Genomic DNA, 24,883 nt, shown 5'->3' with positions numbered 1-24,883 from the left:
TTGAGGGGACGGCTGTGCTGTGTGACAGAGAGAGGCAGAGAAGCTCCTCTACATTACAGACAGACAATGTAACATAAAGACTTACGCGGTTGTCATAATTATTAAAGTCTCCTAAACGTAACTTTCAAGTGAAGTTTATGGGGCTAAAGGGAGGGAGGAGTCTTGTCTGCCTCTGTGCTGAACCAACATGGTGTGTCTCAGCGTGACCTTGCTTAGACACACACACACACACACACACACACACACACACACACACACACACACACACACACACACACACACACACACACACACACACACACACACACCTACACACCTACACACACACACACACACACGCACACACACACACACACACACACACACAGGCGCGTGGCCGAGACACAATTGGGTGGTATGGCAGCGATGACGTTCTTAACTTTCTGTGTGCAGTGCATGCACTCAAACTTTATTGTTGATCATGCGTGACGTGATAGAAGCATTTATTTTTGCATTGGTAAGTCTTTTTTTTTTAGTATATGAAGATTCTAAATCTGGTCATTTTTGCGGCGATGACCTGTATGTGTTGGGTGGGGTTACAAATGCAGGGGCAAGAATGTGATATCAACTTTGAGGGAACAATGACAATAATAATCATTTTATTATGAGCAATTCCTGAGGGAAAACACCAAAAGTAGTGCTGTAACACATAGGGCCCTATTTTGCGCCCATGTCGCGCTACACACTATTTGGGGGTTTAGCTTGGCGTGTAGCAACTCATAATTGCTACATGGCCAAGTTGCTATCTTCCGACACCAGACTTAAACACTGTTACATTATGCATAGGTGTGGTTTGGGCGTTACATTAAAAGTCTCTTTAGGAGACCAGAAGTAGGTCTTGAAGAACAAGTTTGTTCACAGTACGGTAGTACAGTCAAAAAGCTTTGATAAAAGGATAACACAAATAGCCCTGGGGGGCTTGTTTCCATTGTGGTCCAATGTGTGCTACACAGAGCCAGAGAGCCACCACAGTGTCTATGTGTGAGTGTGTACATGTGTCATATAATACATGTGTGTCTATGTGTGAGTGTGTACATGTGTCATATAATACACGTGTGTCTATGTGTGAGTGTGTACATGTGTCATATAATACATGTGTGTCTATGTGTGAGTGTCTATGTGTCATATAATACATGTGTGTCTATGTGTGAGTGTGTACATGTGTCATATAATACATGTGTGTCTATGTGTGAGTGTGTACATGTGTCATATAATACATGTGTGTCTATGTGTGAGTGTGTACATGTGTCATATAATACATGTGTGTCTATGTGTGAGTGTGTACATGTGTCATATAATACATGTGTGTCTGAGTGTGTACATGTGTCATATAATACATGTGTGTCTGAGTGTGTACATGTGTCATATAATACATATGTGTTTATGTGTGAGTGTGTACATGTCATATAATACATATGTGTCTATGTGTGAGTGTGTACATGTGTCATATAATACATATGTGTCTATGTGTGAGTGTGTACATGTGTCATATAATACATGTGTGTCTATGTGTGAGTGTGTACATGTGTCATATAATACATGTGTGTCTATGTGTGAGTGTGTACATGTGTCATATAATACATGTGTGTCTATGTGTGAGTGTGTACATGTGTCATATAATACATATGTGTCTATGTGTGAGTGTGTACATGTGTCATATAATACATGTGTGTCTATGTGTGATTGTGTATGTGTCATATAATACATGTGTGTCTATGTGTGAGTGTGTACATGTGTCATATAATACATATGTGTCTATGTGTGAGTGTGTACATGTGTCATATAATACATGTGTGTCTATGTGTGAGTGTGTACATGTTGGTTGACCTTTTTTCACTGACAAAAACAAAATAAAACTAAACAAAACATAAGCTGTGACTAAAATTAAGACTAAATATACTGACGATTTCGTCAACAAATAAAAGCTAAAACGTTAGTGAGGGACGAGTGGAGAAGAGATCCAGTAGAACTAAAAGACAAGTCATTTTATGCTTGTTTGTGCTCGGTTGTTGTGCTTTGAAAATAATAGATCTCACAAATCTGAATCAAAATTTGCTGTCAAAATCAACACTAGTCCAGTGCTTCATATGTAAATTATTAGGTGCTGGAGCTCATGAACCCGTCAGTTTTGCCACCGCCATATGAATCCATGGCATTTTCATGAGCAACGCGGTTTTAACCACTACTCAGTGACTTCTGTCCAGAACATAGTCACAGAACACAGACAGATACGTCAGTTCACTCTTTCCTCTCTCAATTTAATTTCATCCACGGTCCTTTTCCATTGCAGGAAGGGACATTGAGGGGAAATGTGAAAGCTGAATTCATAATAAATAGTCTAAATAAAGACGTATTGCATTGTATGTGCATGTGAGGTGAAGGAACGCCTTCTAGAGGTACTGGAGCGCAGGAGGCAGGTTCCTGTGTGTGTGTGTGTGTGTGTGTGTGTGTGTGTGTGTGCGTGTGCGTGTGCGTGTGCGTGTGCGTGTGTGTGTGTGTGTGTGTGTGTGTGTGTGTGTGTGTGTGTGTGTGTGTGTGTGTGTGTGAGAGAGAGAGTGTGTTCATGTGTCACATAAATGTGTGTTTCATTCCTACAGGTTGGATCAAGAAGAAGAACATTCACCTCAACTCCTTAAAACATGTGAGTACAGTAATACGATATTACTTTATTATTACCCTTTCACTGAAATGTGTCTTGTGACACAGCAGCCATATAAAAATAACAATGACACACACACACACACACACACACACACACACACACACACACACACACACACACACACACACACACACACACACACACACACACACACACACACATATAAAAACATGAATGTTCTACATGGTCCTTGGCCAGATTAAAAAATGAGCCTCAAAATGTACTGATGAACAAAGGACTTCTATTGACTGACCTTATAGAGTTTTAGAACGTTATGTCTCTTTAGAAGGTAGCAGTGGGACGTGCAGTGAGGACCTCCCTAGGGAGACGCTCAGGAGGCATCCGTACTAGATGACTGAACCACCTAAGCTGGCTCCTTTCCAAGTGAAGGAGCAGCGGTTCAGTCTCTCTCAGGTGATGAACTTCTCACTCTATCTCAGTGGTCAGGCAGTGGTCCTCAACCTTTACAGGCTGTGACCCCCCTAAATGATCACATTTGAACTGGGGGACCCCCACACTGATAAGCATTGTTGAGGCATTACATTTTTAGCCTCTTATATTATTTGACGATAGTGTTAGGGTTAGGGTTACCCCCGCCCGCCCTGGGGGTCCCGACCCACAGGTTGAGAACCACTGCTCTAAGGGAGAGGCCGGCCACCCGTCTGAGAAAACTATATATATATAATAGAAGCCTAACAAATCCACGGTGAAGCAACGCTCAGGTCCTGGACCTGGTGAGACGGAGGAGGGGCCCGGCCAGGAGGCCATCCACAGGCCCTGTCTTTCCCTAAGAGGACTGACCGTGGGCTACTGGGACGTAAGTCGGGGCTTGATCAACCCCGGCTGGGTCACCTGGGCGAGGGTGTATGTTGTTGGGAGACCGAAACACCCGTCGACATGCTCAAATATGATTATATATGTCCAACTATATTTGAGTGTAAAGTGTTTATATTTCATAAATCATGTCTGACATGTGATTAACTAAAGGTTGTGCAGAGTCTAGATTTGTGTGGATCACAGGTGTATCTCATGATGAATATGCATGAATCCCAGCTGATCGTATTATCACAAGCCCGCCCCCGTTGAGATCATTTGCATTGTTCCACGCCCATTTCACACCATAAAAGGCATATTAGAGTGGTCAAGAAACACTGGCATATATTGTCCAGTGACCCTGTGGTAGGAAAGGTCTCCCCCCCCCCCCCCCAATATTTGCAAACAAGAGAGCAAACAATATCAGTGACAAACTAATAAAACATTATGTTTATATACAATCAACACTTTTTATCTACCTTACCTTCAGGGAATTTCCCATGTAAGGGTTGTATTAACTGTAATGCCATGATAACTGTAGGCTCTGTTATACACCCTCTTAATGGTAAAAACAATCAAAGTTAAAGGGAGAATTACATGTAAGACAAAATGTGTACTTTTAAAAATGCCCCTGCATGTGGTTTCTGCATAAAAGGATAAGGATAATTCCTTTTAACAGGTTGTTAATGAAAGTCCTTGCGGTCTTGTTTCCAATGAGAACCTGTGAGCAATTAGGGGTTAAGAGTCTTGCTCAGGGACAAATTTCATTTCATCGACATATATTCTGGCCTGGCTTGGTATCGAACCTGGGGCAACCAGGGCCTCTGGCTCATTAGGCGGGCTCACTAACCACTCAGCTATGGCCGCCCAATGCAATGTGGGAAAAACCAAAACAGAATTGAAAACCAGAATTACAGAACACAAGAGTAATATTAGAATTTTTTTTTTGGGGCAAAAGAAGCAACTAGGGCACTAGGCCATTATGAGCACTTTAAACATATATACTGTATACATTGAAACTAGCCGATCTACAAGCTCACAACGCGTTTTTCAAAACATCTTGAAATAAAATGTGGAATATTTTTGAAACATTCTAACAACACACATCTGGTATGGGGCTCCCTGGCACAAACCATTTTCAGACGGGGGTTAAGGGACAAATACATTTTAATTTGGGGGACCATGACATGAAAATATTTGAGAACCACTGGTTAAAATATTTTTTAAATTGTGAAGCAAAACCAAATAAGCAACTACACTTTAGAAACAATAAACCGCAACCCGCAACTAAAATATTTACAAGCAACTTCACAGAAAAATAAGCCCAGAGTCGCTTGTAAAAGCGGACATGGCAACACTGGTTTCTGGCTCGGCAGTATCGCGAGATTTGGTTGTCAGGCGGTCAATGATGGACGGTCTTGCGATACTTTGGCACGTTCATAAACTTACTTTGTTGATTTCACAGTTTTTCCTCTGCGCGATTTCCTGTCAATACGGTTCTTTTTTTAGACACCAGTGCCTTTGGTTGAGCTGCACAGCTACCACATGACCAGTGGTAGGTTTGATTTAGAGCCTCGTATGAACCGTCGGAATCCCATAACACAGTGTTATACGACACTGTTATGACCCTATAGCCTGCTGAGGATTGGCTCATGTGACCAGGCTGGGGACTATAAAGATGGCTGTCCTCAGTTTTTCAGATGTCTTCCTCCTAGCCAAGCTCCCAAACACTAGCACTTTCAAACAGCAGCACTTTGTTCAGTTTTAGGCTTGTGATACTGTAATGCATTGGGTATGTAGAGGTGGGTCACCTCGCTCTTTGTCATTTCAGTTTGTTCTATGTTTTGTTTCTAGAGAGTAGGATTTCTGTGTTTACTTTGGAAGCTGTGGTCCCCATCCTGAGGTATTGTAAATGAGTTTTATTTGTAAAATAAATCCTCAACTCTTAGGATTTTAAACCTGTGTGGCCTGTCTGAATTGGGAACTGGGTAGGAGGGAGTCCATTTTTATGTTACACCTGGTGACCCCTAGGCCGGGTCGTAACAGACTTAAAAGCATCACCGGGGCCAAACAGGAGATAAATGTAACGCAGCCTGTTGAACTCATCCGGATGTGTGAATGTCTCAAAGACTAAATTATCTGAAGAGGAAGATTGAGCTGAGCTGTAAGAAAGTTTGATACGTTTGTGAAAGCAAAGACAAGAAAGTCAACATATGATGTTGTAACATTATATGTTGACTTTCTTTTCCACCATGAGTTTCTAGTCTTAACCACTGTTTGTATTTAATGACGCAACGTCACAATGTGCTGGTTTTCATGTTCTATGAAATCCAGGTCAGACATTTTCGGTGTGTTTTTGTCCCCCCTAGTGCCGCGCTATGAGCTTGTAGATCTGCTTTTTTTTTAATACAAGCTCATAGCGCAGCACTCGGTGCCGCACTATGAGCTTGTAGATCTGCAATTTTTTTTAAATACAAGCTCATACCACGGCACTCTGTGCCACGCTATGAGCTTGTAGCTCTGCTATTTTTTTTTAAATACAAGCTCATAGCGAGGCACTCAGTGCCGTTCTATGAGCTTGTAGATTTGCTATTTTTTTGTAATAAAAGCTCATAGCGCGGCACTCGGTGCCGCGCTATGAGCTTGTAGATCTGGTAATATTTATTTTATATAAGCTCATATGAGCTTGTAGATCTGCTATGTTTTTTAAATACAAGCTCATAGCACGGCACTCGGTGCGAGAGAGAGAGAGAGGCGACGTGTTGTGCGCTTGTAGATCGGCTATTTTCACTTTTATTGCAATATTTAGTATTTAGTCATTTGTACTTTTGAAGTCTTAAGTATTTTTAAAAGCATGTAATCAGAATATGGAAGAAGGAGGGAGGAGGAGGGAGAGGGAGTCACACACACTGTGTTCACTTATAAATTAATTCATTTATTTAGCTTGTAGATCTACTATGTTTTTTTAGTATAAGCTCATATGAGCTTGTAGATCTGCTATTTTTTTAAATATCTACAAGCGCACTCGGTGCCGCGTTATGAGCTTGTAGCTCTATATGTTTTTTTTTATATAAGCTCATACAGTATGAGCTTGTAGATCTGCTATTTTTTATAAATACAAGCTCATATCGCGGCACTCGGTTTTGTGCTATGAGCTTGTAGATCTGCTATGTTTTTTTTATATAAGCTCCATTGAGCTTGTAGATCTGCTATTTTAAAAACAAATATCTACGAGCTCATAGCGCGGCACTTTGTGCCGCGTTATGAGCTTGTAGATCTGCTTTTTTATACAAGCTCATATGAACTTGTAGATCTAATATTTTTTTACAAGCTCATAGTGCGGCACTCGGTGCCGTGCTATGAGCTTGTATATCTGCTATTTTTTTTTATATAAGCTCATATGAGCTTGTAGATCTGCTATGTTTTTTAAATACAAGCTCATAGCGCGGCACTCGGTGCACACACACACACACACACACACACACACACACACACACACACACACACACACACACACACACACACACACACACACACACACACACACACACACACACACACACACACACACACACACACACACACACACACACACACACACACACACACACACACACACGAGAGAGAGAGAGAGAGAGAGAGAGAGAGAGAGAGAGAGAGAGAGAGAGAGAGAGAGAGAGAGAGAGAGAGAGAGAGAGAGAGAGAGAGAGAGAGAGAGAGAGAGAGAGGTGACGTGTTGTGCTCTTGTAGATCGGCTATTTTCACTTTTATTGTAATATTTTGTCATTTGTACTTTTGAAGTCTTAAGTATTTTTAAAAGCATGTAATCAGAATATAGAAGAAGGAGGGAGGAGGAGGGAGAGGGAGTCACACACACTGTGTTCACTTATAAATTAATTCATTTATTTAAGATGCAACGTTTAGGTCACTCTGACCTTCATCAGGCTTTAAAAGTATTTACTCCAAATACTTTGACTCAAGTACACATTTGACTGACCAGGTTTCACTGGTAGTTGAGTAATACTTGAGTATCTATACTTTGACTCAAATATAAGGGTTGAGTACTTTGTCCACCACTGGCTATAATATGATTCATTAAGAGGGGAGGGGTGGGGTGAGTAGTATTAAATACCATAATACTGTGGTATTTTGTTAGATACTGTACTGTTACATGTTATACTATTACATCTCTACTCAGTACTTTGTGATGTAATGAAATATTGTTTGTTGTTCTCTCCATCAGGTGTCTGTCCTCTCACACTGGACACAAACACAACATACAGACGCCTCTCTCTGTCTGAGAACAACAGAAAGGTGACAGGGACCAGAGAGGTTCAGTCCTATCCAGACCATCCAGACAGATTTCAGTTCTGCTCACAGGTTCTGTGTAGAGAGGGTCTGACTGGATGCTGTTACTGGGAGGTAGAGTGGAGTGGAGATGTTCTTATAGCAGTGACTTACAGAGGCATCAACAGGAGAGGAGAGGGTGATGACTGTCTGCTTGGATACAATGACAAGTCCTGGAGTCTGTTTTGTGATGGTGGAGGCAACAGATACTCTGTCTGTCACAATAAGAAGACAACCGTCCTCCCTGTCCGTCCCTCTGGCTCCTACAGAGTAGCAGAGCATGGTGACAGTGAGGACAGTGAGGACAGTGAGGACAGTGTCTACAGAGTAGCAGTGTATGTGGATTGGTCTGCTGGCGTCCTGTCTTTCTACAGAGTGTCCTCTGACTCACACACACACCTGCACACCTTCCAGACCACATTCACTGAACCTCTCTGTGCTGGGTTCTATGTGTGGAGAGGCTCAGTGTCTTTGTGTCTGATAGAGTAAGTTACACACACACGCACGCACGCACGCACACACACACACACACACACACACACACACACACACACACACACACACACACACACACACACACACACACACACACACACACACACACACACACACACACACACACACACACACACACACACACACACGCACACACACACACACACACACACTGATCCATAAGCTATTGCCAATGTTTTATAGATCTGTTATTGTCAGTCTTTATAACATGATCTATAACATGTAGATGTTTTATAGATCTGTTATTTTCAGTGTTTATAACATGATCTATAACATGTAGATGTTTTATAGATCTGTTATTTTCAGTGTTTATAACATGTAGATGATTTATAGATCTGTTATTTTCAGTGTTTATAACATGATCTATAACATGTAGATGTTTTATAGATCTGTTATTTTCAGTGTTTATAACATGTAGATGTTTTATAGATCTGTTATTTTCAGTGTTTATAACATGATCTATAACATGTAGATGATTTATAGATCTGTTATTTTCAGTGTTTATAACATGATCTATAACATATAGATGTTATATAGATCTGTTATTTTCAGTGTTTTTAACATGTAGATGTTTTATAGATCTGTTATTTTCAGTGTTTAAAACTTGATCTATAACATGTAGATGATTTATAGATCTGTTATTTTCAGTGTTTAAAACATGATATATAACATATAGATGTTATATAGATCTGTTATTTTCAGTGTTTATAACAATATATATAACATGTAGATGTTATATAGATCTGTTATTTTCAGTGTTTATAACATGTAGATGTTTTATAGATCTGTTATTTTCAGTGTTTATAACAATATATATAACATGTAGATGTTATATAGATCTGTTATTTTCAGTGTTTATAACATATAGATGTTTTATAGATCTGTTATTTTCAGTGTTTATAACAATATATATAACATGTAGATGTTCTATAGATCTGTTATTTTCAGTGTTTATAACATATAGATGTTTTATAGATCTGTTATTTTCAGTGTTTATAACATATAGATGTTTTATAGATCTGTTATTTTCAGTGTTTATAACAATATATATATAACATAGAGATGTTTTATAGATCTGTTATTTTCAGTGTTTATAACATAGAGATGTTTTATAGATCTGTTTTTTTCAGTGTTTATAACAATATATATATAACATGTAGATGTTATATAGATCTGTTATTTTCAGTGTTTATAACATGTAGATGTTTTATAGATCTGTTATTTTCAGTGTTTATAACAATATATATATAACATGTAGATGTTATATAGATCTGTTATATTCAGTGTTTATAACATGTAGATGTTTTATAGATCTGTTATTTTCAGTGTTTATAACATGTAGATGTTATATAGATCTGTTATTTTCAGTGTTTATAACATGTAGATGTTTTATAGATCTGTTATTTTCAGTGTTTATAACAATATATATATAACATGTAGATGTTATATAGATCTGTTATTTTCAGTGTTTATAACATATAGATGTTTTATAGACAGTGTTAATTTTGACAGCACATTTTGATGAAGTTTTATTCATAGTCTTTTTGAATAAAATTACATTTAGTTTTCATCATATTTTAGGCTATTGTAGGTGAAATGTTTCAGGCTAGTATTTACTAAAATGTATTTTTGCCTCATGACGTAATGCCTGATTTACATGGCCGGAAATAGCCGATCTACAAGCTCACAATGCGTCTGTGATGCTTATTGAGCTTGTAGATCGGCTATTTTTGGATTGTTACACCTGAGAGCAGCCAATCATAAAATGACTAGTCTTAGTCCTACTGGATCTCTTCTCCACTAATTAGTTTTACTGGATCTCTTCTCCTCTAGTCTTAGTTCTACTGGATCTCTTCTCCTCTAGTCTTAGTTCTACTGGATCTCTTCTCCACTAGTCTTAGTTCTACTGGATCTCTTCTCCACTAGTCTTAGTTCTACTGGATCTCTTCTCCTCTAGTCTTAGTTCTACTGGATCTCTTCTCCACTTCTTAGTTTTACTGGATCTCTTCTCCTCTAGTCTTAGTTCTACTGGATCTCTTCTCCACTAGTCTTACTTCTACTGGATCTCTTCTCCTCTAGTCTTAGTTCTACTGGATCTCTTCTCCTCTAGTCTTAGTTCTACTGGATCTCTTCTCCACTTCTTAGTTTTACTGGATCTCTTCTCCACTAGTCTTAGTTCTACTGGATCTCTTCTCCACTAGTCTTAGTTCTACTGGATCTCTTCTCCACTAGTCTTAGTTCTACTGGATCTCTTCTCCACTAGTCTTAGTTCTACTGGATCTCTTCTCCACTTCTTAGTTTTACTGGATCTCTTCTCCACTAGTCTTAGTTCTACTGGATCTCTTCTCCGCTAGTCTTACTTCTACTGGATCTCTTCTACTCTAGTCTTAGTTCTACTGGATCTCTTCTCCACTAGTCTTAGTTCTACTGGATCTCTTCTCCACTAGTCTTAGTTCTACTGGATCTCTTCTCCACTAGTCTTAGTTCTACTGGATCTCTTCTCCACTTCTTAGTTTTACTGGATCTCTTCTCCACTAGTCTTAGTTCTACTGGATCTCTTCTCCACTAGTCTTAGTTCTACTGGATCTCTTCTCCACTAGTCTTAGTTCTACTGGATCTCTTCTCCACTAGTCTTAGTTCTACTGGATCTCTTCTCCACTAGTCTTAGTTCTACTGGATCTCTTCTCCTCTAGTCTTAGTTCTACTGGATCTCTTCTCCACTAGTCTTAGTTCTACTGGATCTCTTCTCCACTAGTCTTAGTTCTACTGGATCTCTTCTCCACTTCTTAGTTTTACTGGATCTCTTCTCCACTAGTCTTAGTTCTACTGGATCTCTTCTCCACTAGTCTTAGTTCTACTGGATCTCTTCTCCACTAGTCTTAGTTCTACTGGATCTCTTCTCCACTAGTCTTAGTTCTACTGGATCTCTTCTCCACTTCTTAGTTTTACTGGATCTCTTCTCCACTAGTCTTAGTTCTACTGGATCTCTTCTCCACTAGTCTTAGTTCTACTGGATCTCTTCTCCACTAGTCTTAGTTCTACTGGATCTCTTCTCCACTAGTCTTAGTTCTACTGGATCTCTTCTCCGCTAGTCTTAGTTCTACTGGATCTCTTCTCCGCTAGTCTTAGTTCTACTGGATCTCTTCTCCGCTAGTCTTAGTTCTACTGGATATTTTCTCCACTAGTCTTAGTTCTACTGGATCTGTTCTCCGCTAGTCTTAGTTCTACTGGATCTCTTCTCCACTAGTCTTAGTTCTACTGGATCTCTTCTCCGCTAGTCTTAGTTCTACTGGATCTCTTCTCCACTAGTCTTAGTTCTACTGGATATTTTCTCCACTAGTCTTAGTTCTACTGGATCTCTTCTCCTCTAGTCTTAGTTCTACTGGATATTTTCTCCACTAGTCTTAGTTCTACTGGATCTCTTCTCCACTAGTCTTAGTTCTACTGGATCTCTTCTCCGCTAGTCTTAGTTCTACTGGATCTCTTCTCCGCTAGTCTTAGTTCTACTGGATCTCTTCTCCACTAGTCTTAGTTCTACTGGATCTCTTCTCCGCTAGTCTTAGTTCTACTGGATCTCTTCTCCACTAGTCTTAGTTCTACTGGATATTTTCTCCACTAGTCTTAGTTCTACTGGATATTTTCCTCCACTAGTCTTAGTTCTACTGGATCTCTTCTCCACTAGTCTTAGTTCTACTGGATCTCTTCTCCACTAGTCTTAGTTCTACTGGATCTCTTCTCCACTAGTCTTAAGGCCTTTGCACACAGGGTGTGATTAGTCAATCAGTTTTTACCGCATGCGAAAAAACGCACACATTGAACTGGGTTCGATTGAAAAAAAAAACGCATCGCATCGCCGCACAGGGTGTGCATGAGGTCATTGAGAACCATGTTTTAATTTAAAAAATGATATTGTCCGTTTTTTCCGTGCGGAAAATCGCACCCTGTGTGCAAAGGCCTTTAGTCCTACTGGATCCTTTCTCCACTAGTCTTAGACCGACTGGATCTTTTCTCCACTAGTCTTAGTCCTACTGGATCCTTTCTCCACTAGTCTTAGTCCTACTGGATCCTTTCTCCACTAGTCTTAGTCCGACTGGATCTCTTCTCCACTAGTCTTAGTTCTACTGGATCTCTTCTCCACTAGTCTTAGTCCGACTGGATCCTTTCTCCACTAGTCTTAGTCCTACTGGATCCTTTCTCCACTAGTCTTAGTCCTACTGGATCCTTTCTCCACTAGTCTTAGTCCAACTGGATCTCTTCTGACTCATAGCAGGGTGAGTCAGAAGGATCTTAGATCAATAGTTTTAATGACGTCATTACAGCTTCACAGATACGTTCCTACACTGAAATACTGATGACTCTTCTCTGGCATTTTCACAATAAATGTCTCTACATTCATCTACGTTACTCTACATTACTCTTAATATTATTAATAACAGTCTGAACAAAGCCAAATAAAACAGACAACCAGAGTTATTATAGTGAACTAAAACTATCAAAATAACTAGAAATGTAAAAACATTCTAGTTACTGAAATACAAATAAAATCAAAGCTTTACAGAAAAAAATATTATTACGACCTTTTTACCCTTTTTTTTTTTACTTTAACCTTTAAGTCTGAGTTATACTTACAGTAGTTTTACACCAAAATAGCCGATCTACAAGTGGTGTGCGCTTGTAGATGAGCTATTTTCACTATATTTTTTATTCTTTAAGTAGTATAAAACAGGGCTCAAATATTATAACCTTCACAATCTAATTTATTTTCTTTGTTTCTGTGTTTGTTTGCTTGTTTGTGTCTTTCAGGCCAGTGGTTCCATTCAGTTTCTCCCCCATCGTTCTCACAGAACAAGCAACCAATGAATACAGGTCAGTCGTCCTAAACATCTTCATTGGTAACTTCTTATCAAAGAGACCAATCACTAAGACCCACCCCACAACACACACACACACACGCACGCACGCACGCACGCACGCACGCACGCACGCACGCACGCACGCACGCACACACGCACGCACGCACGCACGCACACACACACACACACACACTGTCAAGAATTCCATTGATTTATGAATTTAGATGATTATTTCAGGAATGTCATTGCTCTTTGTTTCAATCATATTACTTTTAAGTGTCTGTAATCATGGGTCACAAATTAACCTTTTCTAGAAACCCTACATGTAATAAATGTGTCTGATGTTACTTGAATCAAGGTTTTTTACACCGTACCTGTTAAATAAACATTAAAAAAGAAGAACAGATGGGATTGTAAATGAACTTGATGTGAAGTGGCAACATGACAGCTAATAATACAGATTGTATCAATGAAAATGTTTGTTTTATAGAGTGGCATACATAGATTTTATATCAATACAAATGATTGTTTTATATCAATACAAATGATAGTTTTATATCATATAGATTTTATATCAATACAAATGATTGTCTTGTGTCACAGGTTCCAGGTCCCCGGGGCGGGGCTGTTCCAGTGCAGTGACACAGGGTTGGTGTTTGGAACGACAGGGGAAGGAGAAGTCCTCTACAGGACTGTTCAGTGGGATGAAAGATGTCTCCAGTCAACAGGAGGGACTCCTGCAGGTCCTCTGTTTGACATCCAGTGTCCTCAGAAGTCTGTCCGCCAGCTACACCTGCCACACTGTGACATCACACCTGGTGAGTCAGCTACACCTGCCACACTGTGACATCACACCTGGTGAGTCAGCTACACCTGTCACACTGTGCTATCACTCCTGGTGAGTCAGCTACACCTGCCACACTGTGCTATCACTCCTGGTGAGTCAGCTACACCTGCCACACTGTGCTATCACACCTGGTGAGTCAGCTACACCTGCCACACTGTGCTATCACACCTGGTGAGTCAGCTACACCTGTCACACTGTGCTATCACACCTGGTGAGTCAGCTACACCTGTCACACTGTGCTATCACACCTGGTGAGTCAGCTACACCTGCCACACTGTGCTATCACACCTGGTGAGTCAGCTACACCTGCCACACTGTGCTATCACTCCTGGTGAGTCAGCTACACCTGCCACACTGTGACATCACACCTGGTTAGTCAGCTACACCTGCCAGACTGTGACATCACACCTGGTGAGGAGCTGCTCTTAGCATCGTCCAGTTTCAAGGATCTTGTTCAAAGCAACATAATATAACAGAAAATATGTTTAAATCCCATATGGGATTGTTGTATTTGATCAAAGCATCTGACAACAGAGGACATGGTTTATGCATGTTGTCAAAGACAGATGTACATGTTTCTTTGAGTTTTACCATAAAATGGAAGGTATAGCCTAATGTTTTTAAAATCTTTTCACAGGTGATGACCTTTGTGTGGCCAACATCACAGATGAGGGGGTGTACCTCTTAAAACCACATAAAGTGACCCAGACTCATGTGGTTTTAAATGTGACACACCTGTCTCTGTTTGGACTCCTGTGGAAGAAGATTTACGAGTATCTACGTCCAACATCTGGTCAAGTTCTGCTGTTCCTTCAACCACCAGGACGTCGAACACGTAAACTGAGTGTGTTAATGCTGCCAGACAACGTGCCTGTCAAAGAGGTAACATAGACAGTATTGTCTGTTAAGTAGCATCTTAGTTCTTTAGACTTATTGAAGTTCAATTCATATTTTGAACACACATCCAGAGGCTAGTCTGTAGGTGTGTGAACACATTTGACAATCAATTTAAGACCAACGTTTATGTACTGCATGGTGCCTATAAAGACATAGGAGCTACTGTATGACAACATACCCTGGTATTCATGGTAACAAAGACTGGTGATGTATATTGTCAACAGTACCGGTCATTATGATTGAACCATCTGGTCAAGCTGTGTTTGTGTCATTGTAGGTGAAGACATTCTATCAAGAGTGTAACCAGAAGGATCAGCTGGTGAGCAACTCCAGCTGTGTTCTCACCCCAGACCAGGTCTACAGACTGCAATGTGCTTCACATGAAGTACAACCTGAGGTATCACACATTAAAATACAACCTAACTTTATTATATGTTAAGAGTCATGATAATGTCCAGTAACTAATACTACTACTGCTAGTACAACTAATACACCACCACAATTACTACCATTACTACTGCTAATGTACTATTATACAATAGTCCTCTAGTTATCTATCTAAAACCTATCTCTGTTTTCAGGCTGTGGCTTATCGTCTGAACTATGGACCAAATTTCCATCCAACATTTAAGGTGACGATGGATGTCAACGCAGAAGTCGTCTCATTGGCATTACTGGGACCTGAGAACGACCAAGTCTGGAAGGAAGCAAGCATTGAACTGGAAGGTAAGCATAGTTTAGTTTAATTTAATTATTATTAAACTTTATCTTCCCCAACTATTACTGTTGGGGATTCGACCCCTGGGCTCCGGTCAGCACAGAGACATCACACAGATTTCAACTACTTTTTGAGGCATTATATTATTGATGCATTGAATAACCAGAAGTGTCTGAAAATGGAATACAGAAAAAAAAACACAAACACATTAATAATAAATTAATAATTATCTGAGTTGTTGAAAACCAATATTAACCAGAGTATATGCACTGTAAATGATATATGCATCATCTTTCCACTCAAACAGAGAGCGTCTCCTTTCAAACCCCAATGGTTCTAATCAGCCCCCCGCCCACAGGAGTGGCCCAATTCTCTCACAACTTGCTACAAAAATCCCTCATGAAAAACTATATAATCTACTACCTTTCATTTTCAACCTTCACATGTGTCTCCTTCTCTAATAATCAAAAAGTGCTATATATTTCATCTCGCAATTTACTTCCGGATGGTTCGTTTTGCACTTTTTTTGCCACATCGGTCACGGGAAAGAAATAAGCGCTGCCGTGGTCTATGGAAACGAGCCCAAAAGTGCACCCAAATAAGCCCAAAATCGCTTATACAAACAGTCAGACCTGGCAACGCAGCCTACGCCAATCATGCGCGAGAGATCTACAAGCTATGGGGCAGAGACGCCACCGTATCTTAGCAACAACTACAGCGCTCACTCTCATTGGTCGTGTCACGCTAAGAGCAGTCTCAAGACAATGGCATCGCAGACAGCTTGCTGTTACTGCTGTAGCCATGACAGTCAGTCCCAGCGACGACGGACAGGGCGCTGTGATAGCTGCCATGTCGCTAACGCTAACGTGGTTGTCATGCCTGCAGCGGCTGTGCAATCACTTTGTCAACAATGCACGTTCGTGTGGTGAATGTCAATATTGCTGCTCAGTTAGTCCATTGTAGATGCTGTATGTTTGTGTGTGTCTTCTGGAGACCTATGTAGCTCCACAGCAACTACAGTAACTAACGTAATGGCAGGACCGCCCCGTGCAACGCATGTTAGGCTACATTATGGTCATGTAGTAATTCCAGATAATTTCGCTCCGATTACAGCAGTGCTTATCAACCCTTTCACGCCCCCCCCCCCCCCCCCAATAAACGTACTTGATCTGGGGACCCCCCCCCCCCCATTCTGTTTGACTCCGTTCCACAAGTACATATTGTGAAAATAGCCGATCTACAAGCTCAAAACGCCTCACGTTGAGAGGCTTTGTAAGCTTGTAGATCGGCTATTTTCTACATGATTGCCTCTTTCTTACATTCTTTGACAATGTGGCCCATGTTTTCATAGTAGCCTATAGTTTGTTGACTACTTTTGTTGCAGAAATGCTCATTTCCTTTACTTTCCTTTTTTTATTGTCTCCGCCAGGCCGAAAGGCATGGCGCAAGACTATGTTTCACCCCCTGTCCGTCCGTCTGTGATAGCTAATCTCTCACATCGTTGACTTGATCGCAGCAAAATAACAGCCCGATGAGTCAGTGAGAGCTGGATAAACGAGGTAAAATGTGTCAAAAGGAGTCTGTACGGCTGTCGATAAATGAACACATGACGTCGGTGGGAGAGGAGATATTGTGTCTTTTGGACAAACAGCAGCGTCGTGCTGATGTTTGTTGTGTGAAGCAGCTTAATGTCAGAGTGTTTGTGTTGGAGCGCCTCAGTGCGGCTGCAGAGTTCATGTGCAACCTCTTCCAGAGAGAGACAGAGACACTAGAAACTCTGCTGGGGAAAAAAAACACTGCTGGCCATTGACTTTCATATGGACATTGATCTACACACTGCAGGTATATCTGCTACACACACAACATCAAACTACACACTGCAGGTATGATGCAGCGTTTGCATTACAGCCAGCATGCCAGCGTAGTTCCCATATGGTTTCAAGGTGGGCTAAACCATATGGACCCCATGTCAGCAATGTCAGCGGCATCCACTTCAGTCCCAACTGCCATGCCCATGCAGGCTATAAGTAGCTTCTACCTGGCCCTTAGGTGGGCCCCAACTACCCATGTTTATGTGGGACCAAGGCGGGTCCTACCTGGGTTTGCCCATGCAGGCTTTAACTGGGTTCTACCTGGGCCCTAGGTGTACCCTAACCAACCACAGTGCAGTGCCCATCGCTCCAATTGTTGTGACGTCAGGGCTCTCAATACTGCACATTGGTGGAGGAGGGGGGGCCGCAGGGCGACCGCACACATCGCTGAACCAATGGTAGCCCACGGATGTTTCCTCTGGGGATTTACAATCTGCCCCTCTATGCCACATATCATCCGCACTACAGGGTCTTCACTGACCGAGCCACGGCCCCACTGACCCTCATGACGCTACGCCACTTATATGAGTTGCCAAGTGGCCGCGGGCGCTACGTGGGCGTGGCCGCGGGCTAGACGCGAGCCCCCGCGTAGCGGGGGCGAGCTTCTAGTTATTACAAGGCTTGGTTGAATGCTTGATTCTGATTGGTCAATCACTGAATTCAGCAGCGTGTTATTTCTGTATGATGACCAATGAGCTCAATAACAGACCTCTGTCTGATCAAAGACTCAGAGCACCTGCAGAAGAGAGGAACGCTGGAGCAACACGGACAGTTTAGGCCTTTTTATTTAGTGCGGTGCAAGTAACAAAATAGACTGACGTTTCAGTCTTACGACCTTCCTCAGAGTCAACTCCGACTGGCCGTTTAAGGCTGAGGCGCAACGGTAGAATCCCTTTGTACTCAGAGCACTTGCTCATATCAACCTGTCTAATCAAAGACTCAGAACACCTGCTCATATCAACCTGTCTAATCAAAGACTCAGAACACCTGCTCATATCAACCTGTCTAATCAAAGCCTCAGAGCACCTGCTCATATCAACCTGTCTAATCAAAGACTCAGAACACCTGCTCATATCAACCTGTCTAATCAAAGCCTCAGAGCACCTGCTCATATCAACCTGCCTAATCAAAGACTCAGAGCACCTGCTCATATCAACCTGCGCTGCTTGATTTCATGCTGTATCCAACATGACAGCCATGTAAACAAACTTGTAAACAAATGTCATTTACAACTACATGTTGCTCTCAAGAATGTTTTTGAAAACATTTGAAGTGAGAAATAAACGATGCAGTAACCAAACATGTTTTCTATTTGATCAACAATTCCTTGTTTTCCGAGGCGACCGTGGCATAAATTAATGGAATACTTTTATTACCGTAAGCAATTAAATACTTTGTTTTGTTGTTACTTACGTAAATGTATGTAGTTTTTTAGCAGGTGAAACGCAAACAAAAGCCACTGGCAATGGTGGAAAGTAACTAAGTACATTTACTTAACATATTGAGTGCCAAAACACAGACAAAATCCATTTACAAACGGCACCAAATAAACACAGCCGTACAAACGCAACACATTTTACAGGAAATTCCATTCCTCAAGTGTAGCAGGATAAAAGGTCCGACTTGCAACAGTCTTACCGCGCCGTTCGCCCCGACGCTCCCCTACTCCTACTGCATCATGTTTATAATGTGAGAAACCTCCGTTTCCAACACTGGGCCCGACGCGGGGTGGTCTCAATCAAATAAATCACTTAAATATGTCTGCCTGTCTGTCTGTCAGTTAGTCAGACATTTAGTCAGTTTAATAATGTTTAATAAAACATTGCATCATTTTCCTCCAGAAAAACATCCAGGCGCCGGTCCCAGTCATCCAGACAAGCCAACAAAGACGACACGAGAGGAAGCAGAGACACTGCGGTTCGTGCGGTCAGAGTTCGTTGAACGAGTGTCAGAGGCCGTGATCAAATGTCTGCTGGACAAACTGTTCGATGAGAACGTTCTCAACGATGAAGAGATGGACGAGGTCAGAGCAGAGAAACACAGGACAGAGAGAGCCCGGCAATTAATCGACATGGTGAGAAGGAAAGGGAACGAAGCGTCTCTGAAGATGATCACTGCTCTTCATCAACTGGATCACAACCTTCATCAGCAGCTGGGTTTGTAGCTTTTATAGAATCCTGTTCTGTTGAGGATCCTAATGTTGTCTAATGACTAGAAACGATCTGATCAGCAGGATATCACATCTGATGTTTGACAAAGGTTCCCACTTATACATTTTACCTGTTGTACTTAGTGAGGTACACGTTACCATAGTAGGCTACCTGAAGGACAGTGTATGATGTCAGGACTATCAGAGATCTCTATACAGATGAGCCACTTCAAAACTTCACACGTTACTGTTCTTTCCCTGAAAGTGCCCTGAAAATGCATTTTTTTCCTCCCTGTTTTGCCCTTAAAAATGCACTGTTTTGCCTCTGAAAAGAAGTTGTCACTACACACCCCCGTTTATCCCTTCAACAGACAACCATATACATGAGAACAAAAGAATGTGTGTTGAAGAAGGTGTCAGACTCATTATGAGGCGAAAGGTGATTTGAAGATGTCCTTGACCAGTTGCTCAAATTAATTAGCATCATAAAAGCAGTGACCATCAAAATAATTCAGCATTTTAAATGCCCTTCTTTGTCCCTCTTATTGCCCTGGGAATCCCCTGAAAATGTACTGTCTTGGCGATGGCAGGACATGTGAAGTTTTGAAATGGCACATCTGTATGGACATAAAAGGGACATTGACAGATACAGAGATTTGGGGATTATTCTTTTTCTGGACAACCGCTGTTTCAACGGACCTCCCACTCGGTACAGTAATCCCTCTCATCCTCTGTGACAAGTATGAAGTTGAACGGTCCGACGGTTCTCGAGATGTGAGCGGGGGATGCTCTCAGACAGACAGACAAACAGATTTTGTGCATTTATAGGTAAACTAGATTTTCAGAAAGTCGAGAGTGAAAAAGCTCGACTCCCAACAACCTTTCTGGCTCTTAAAGCTCAAAGAGGTAAACATAATATAATGTTCCCACAGAAAGGAGGTGTCATTCTCTGCCGACATTTTCCTTTTGTACATAATAGTGTTTTGTATTTGTTGATGACATGTATTATTGTGTTATTTGAATGCTGTGTTGATGAATTGAATACATAGGACCACAATGGAAACAAGTCATTCTCTGAATAGAATAGAGTCTCCTTCACATTGTGTACAGAGAATAGAGTCTCCTTCACATTGTGTACAGAGAATAGAGTCTCCTTCACATTGTGTACAGAGAATAGAGTCTCATTCACATTGTGTACAGAGAATAGAGTCTCATTCACATTGTGTACAGAGAATAGAGTCTCATTCACATTGTGTACAGAGAATAGAGTCTCATTCACATTGTGTACAGAGAATAGAGTCTCATTCACATTGTGTACAGAGAATAGAGTCTCATTCACATTGTGTACAGAGAATAGAGTCTCATTCACATTGTGTACAGAGAATAGAGTCTCATTCACATTGTGTACAGAGAATAGAGTCTCATTCACATTGTGTACAGAGAATAGTCTCATTCACATTGTGTAGAGAGAATAGAGTCTCATTCACATTGTGTACATAGAATAGAGTCTCATTCACATTGTGTACAGAGAATAGAGTCTCCTTCACATTGTGTAGAGAGGTTAGAGCTGATGATGCAGAATGATCAGATGTATATAGTGTATAAATTATGAAAGCATCACCGTTGCCTCCTGATCAAACCCATCTCGACTCCAGAAGACGTGGAGAGTCGTGTTCCTCCACGAGAGTCACTGGTTCCTTCACGTCAATAAAGTAAAGTGACCTAAAAAGCTACGCTGATCAGAGCATTAGAGTCAAATCAAGATGTTACGTTTGTAACACGTTTGGGATCAGATTTAGCCAATCAAATCCTGACGATACATTTATGACTGTAATATAGGATCATATTTCTTCCAGAACTTTGGTATCTCAGGGAAAATCTTTGAATGTGAATGTACTTTATGTATATGATTTGTTTAGTTTTATCTCCTCTGTTGATAACTATCAGAGCTACATTATGCATGTATTTGACTGTTTATCACAAATGTTACAGCTCTGTGCTTTAATAAAAGTCATGAATCATACAGTATGTTCAGTCATTTGTAGTTTTATAGATAATGAGCTTTAATAAAGGTCATGAATCATACAGTATGTTAAGTCATTTGTAGTTTTATAGATAATGAGCTTTAATAAAAGTCATGAATCATACAGTATGTTAAGTCATTTGTAGTTTTATAGATAATGAGCTTTAATAAAGGTCATGAATCATACAGTATGTTTAGTCATTTGTAGTTTTATAGATAATGAGCTTTAATAAAGGTCATGAATCATACAGTATGTTTAGTCATTTGTAGTTTTATAGATAATGTGCTTTAATAAAGGTCATGAATCATACAGTATGTTTAGTCATTTGTAGTTTTATAGATAATGAGCTTTAATAAAGGTCATGAATCATACAGTATGTTAAGTCATTTGTAGTTTTATAGATAATGAGCTTTAATAAAGGTCATGAATCATACAGTATGTTCAGTCATTTGTAGTTTTATAGATAATGAGCTTTAATAAAGGTCATGAATCATACAGTATGTTAAGTCATTTGTAGTTTTATAGATAATGAGCTTTAATAAAGGTCATGAATCATACAGTATGTTCAGTCATTTGTAGTTTTATAGATAATGAGCTTTAATAAAGGTCATGAATCATACAGTATGTTAAGTCATTTGTAGTTTTATAGATAATGAGCTTTAATAAAGGTCATGAATCATACAGTATGTTTAGTCATTTGTAGTTTTATAGATAATGAGCTTTAATAAAGGTCATGAATCATACAGTATGTTAAGTCATTTGTAGTTTTATAGATAATGAGCTTTAATAAAGGTCATGAATCATACAGTATGTTTAGTCATTTGTAGTTTTATAGATAATGAGCTTTAATAAAGGTCATGAATCATACAGTATGTTAAGTCATTTGTAGTTTTATAGATAATGAGCTTTAATAAAGGTCATGAATCATACAGTATGTTTAGTCATTTGTAGTTTTATAGATAATGTGCTTTAATAAAGGTCATGAATCATACAGTATGTTAAGTCATTTGTAGTTTTATAGATAATGAGCTTTAATAAAAGTCATGAATCATACAGTATGTTAAGTCATTTGTAGTTTTATAGATAATGTGCTTTAATAAAGGTCATGAATCATACAGTATGTTTAGTCATTTGTAGTTTTATAGATAATGTGCTTTAATAAAGGTCATGAATCATACAGTATGTTCAGTCATTTGTAGTTTTATAGATAATGAGCTTTAATAAAGGTCATGAATCATACAGTATGTTAAGTCATTTGTAGTTTTATAGATAATGAGCTTTAATAAAAGTCATGAATCATACAGTATGTTTAGTCATTTGTAGTTTTATAGATAATGAGCTTTAATAAAGGTCATGAATCATACAGTATGTTTAGTCATTTGTAGTTTTATAGATAATGAGCTTTAATAAAGGTCATGAATCATACAGTATGTTAAGTCATTTGTAGTTTTATAGATAATGTGCTTTAATAAAGGTCATGAATCATACAGTATGTTTAGTCATTTGTAGTTTTATAGATAATGTGCTTTAATAAAGGTCATGAATCATACAGTATGTTCAGTCATTTGTAGTTTTATAGATAATGAGCTTTAATAAAGGTCATGAATCATACAGTATGTTAAGTCATTTGTAGTTTTATAGATAATGAGCTTTAATAAAGGTCATGAATCATACAGTATGTTAAGTCATTTGTAGTTTTATAGATAATGAGCTTTAATAAAGGTCATGAATCATACAGTATGTTAAGTCATTTGTAGTTTTATAGATAATGAGCTTTAATAAAGGTCATGAATCATACAGTATGTTAAGTCATTTGTAGTTTTATAGATAATGAGCTTTAATAAAGGTCATGAATCATACAGTATGTTCAGTCATTTGTAGTTTTATAGATAATGAGCTTTAATAAAGGTCATGAATCATACAGTATGTTTAGTCATTTGTAGTTTTATAGATAATGAGCTTTAATAAAGGTCATGAATCATACAGTATGTTCAGTCATTTGTAGTTTTATAGATAATGTGCTTTAATAAAGGTCATGAATCATACAGTATGTTCAGTCATTTGTAGTTTTATAGATAATGTGCTTTAATAAAGGTCATGAATCATACAGTATGTTTAGTCATTTGTAGTTTTATAGATAATGTGCTTTAATAAAGGTCATGAATCATACAGTATGTTAAGTCATTTGTAGTTTTATAGATAATGAGCTTTAATAAAGGTCATGAATCATACAGTATGTTAAGTCATTTGTAGTTTTATAGATAATGAGCTTTAATAAAGGTCATGAATCATACAGTATGTTAAGTCATTTGTAGTTTTATAGATAATGAGCTTTAATAAAGGTCATGAATCATACAGTATGTTTAGTCATTTGTAGTTTTATAGATAATGAGCTTTAATAAAGGTCATGAATCATACAGTATGTTTAGTCATTTGTAGTTTTATAGATAATGAGCTTTAATAAAGGTCATGAATCATACAGTATGTTTAGTCATTTGTAGTTTTATAGATAATGAGCTTTAATAAAGGTCATGAATCATACAGTATGTTTAGTCATTTGTAGTTTTATAGATAATGAGCTTTAATAAAGGTCATGAATCATACAGTATGTTTAGTCATTTGTAGTTTTATAGATAATGTGCTTTAATAAAGGTCATGAATCATACAGTATGTTAAGTCATTTGTAGTTTTATAGATAATGAGCTTTAATAAAAGTCATGAATCATACAGTATGTTAAGTCATTTGTAGTTTTATAGATAATGAGCTTTAATAAAAGTCATGAATCATACAGTATGTTAAGTCATTTGTAGTTTTATAGATAATGAGCTTTAATAAAGGTCATGAATCATACAGTATGTTTAGTCATTTGTAGTTTTATAGATAATGAGCTTTAATAAAGGTCATGAATCATACAGTATGTTAAGTCATTTGTAGTTTTATAGATAATGAGCTTTAATAAAGGTCATGAATCATACAGTATGTTAAGTCATTTGTAGTTTTATAGATAATGAGCTTTAATAAAGGTCATGAATCATACAGTATGTTAAGTCATTTGTAGTTTTATAGATAATGAGCTTTAATAAAGGTCATGAATCATACAGTATGTTTAGTCATTTGTAGTTTTATAGATAATGAGCTTTAATAAA

General features: G+C 39.1%; 1 protein-coding gene across 2 annotated transcripts in view; it reads left to right on the top strand.

The window, feature by feature from the left end:
- The window catches only part of LOC311049421 (NACHT, LRR and PYD domains-containing protein 3-like), a 78,181-nt gene extending 57,288 nt beyond the window's left edge, over nucleotides 1–20,893 (top strand). For both annotated transcript variants that reach the window (XM_084062994.1, XM_084062993.1), the window contains 8 exons: nucleotides 2,637–2,680; nucleotides 7,758–8,346; nucleotides 13,181–13,243; nucleotides 13,834–14,048; nucleotides 14,715–14,959; nucleotides 15,252–15,371; nucleotides 15,556–15,700; nucleotides 19,405–20,893. In XM_084062994.1, the coding sequence (XP_083919120.1) occupies nucleotides 2,637–2,680; nucleotides 7,758–8,346; nucleotides 13,181–13,243; nucleotides 13,834–14,048; nucleotides 14,715–14,959; nucleotides 15,252–15,371; nucleotides 15,556–15,700; nucleotides 19,405–19,727 (1,744 nt within the window). In that variant the 3' untranslated portion in view covers nucleotides 19,728–20,893. The remainder of the gene's footprint in view (nucleotides 1–2,636; nucleotides 2,681–7,757; nucleotides 8,347–13,180; nucleotides 13,244–13,833; nucleotides 14,049–14,714; nucleotides 14,960–15,251; nucleotides 15,372–15,555; nucleotides 15,701–19,404) is intronic.
- Nucleotides 20,894–24,883: the final 3,990 nt, after the last annotated feature.

Source organism: Gymnoscopelus microlampas, assembly GCF_963454915.1.
Source record: "Gymnoscopelus microlampas genome assembly, chromosome: 1".
NCBI lineage: Eukaryota > Metazoa > Chordata > Actinopteri > Myctophiformes > Myctophidae > Gymnoscopelus > Gymnoscopelus microlampas.
Note: the sequence above shows the minus strand (reverse complement) of the source record. Positions and strands in the feature narration are given on the sequence as shown.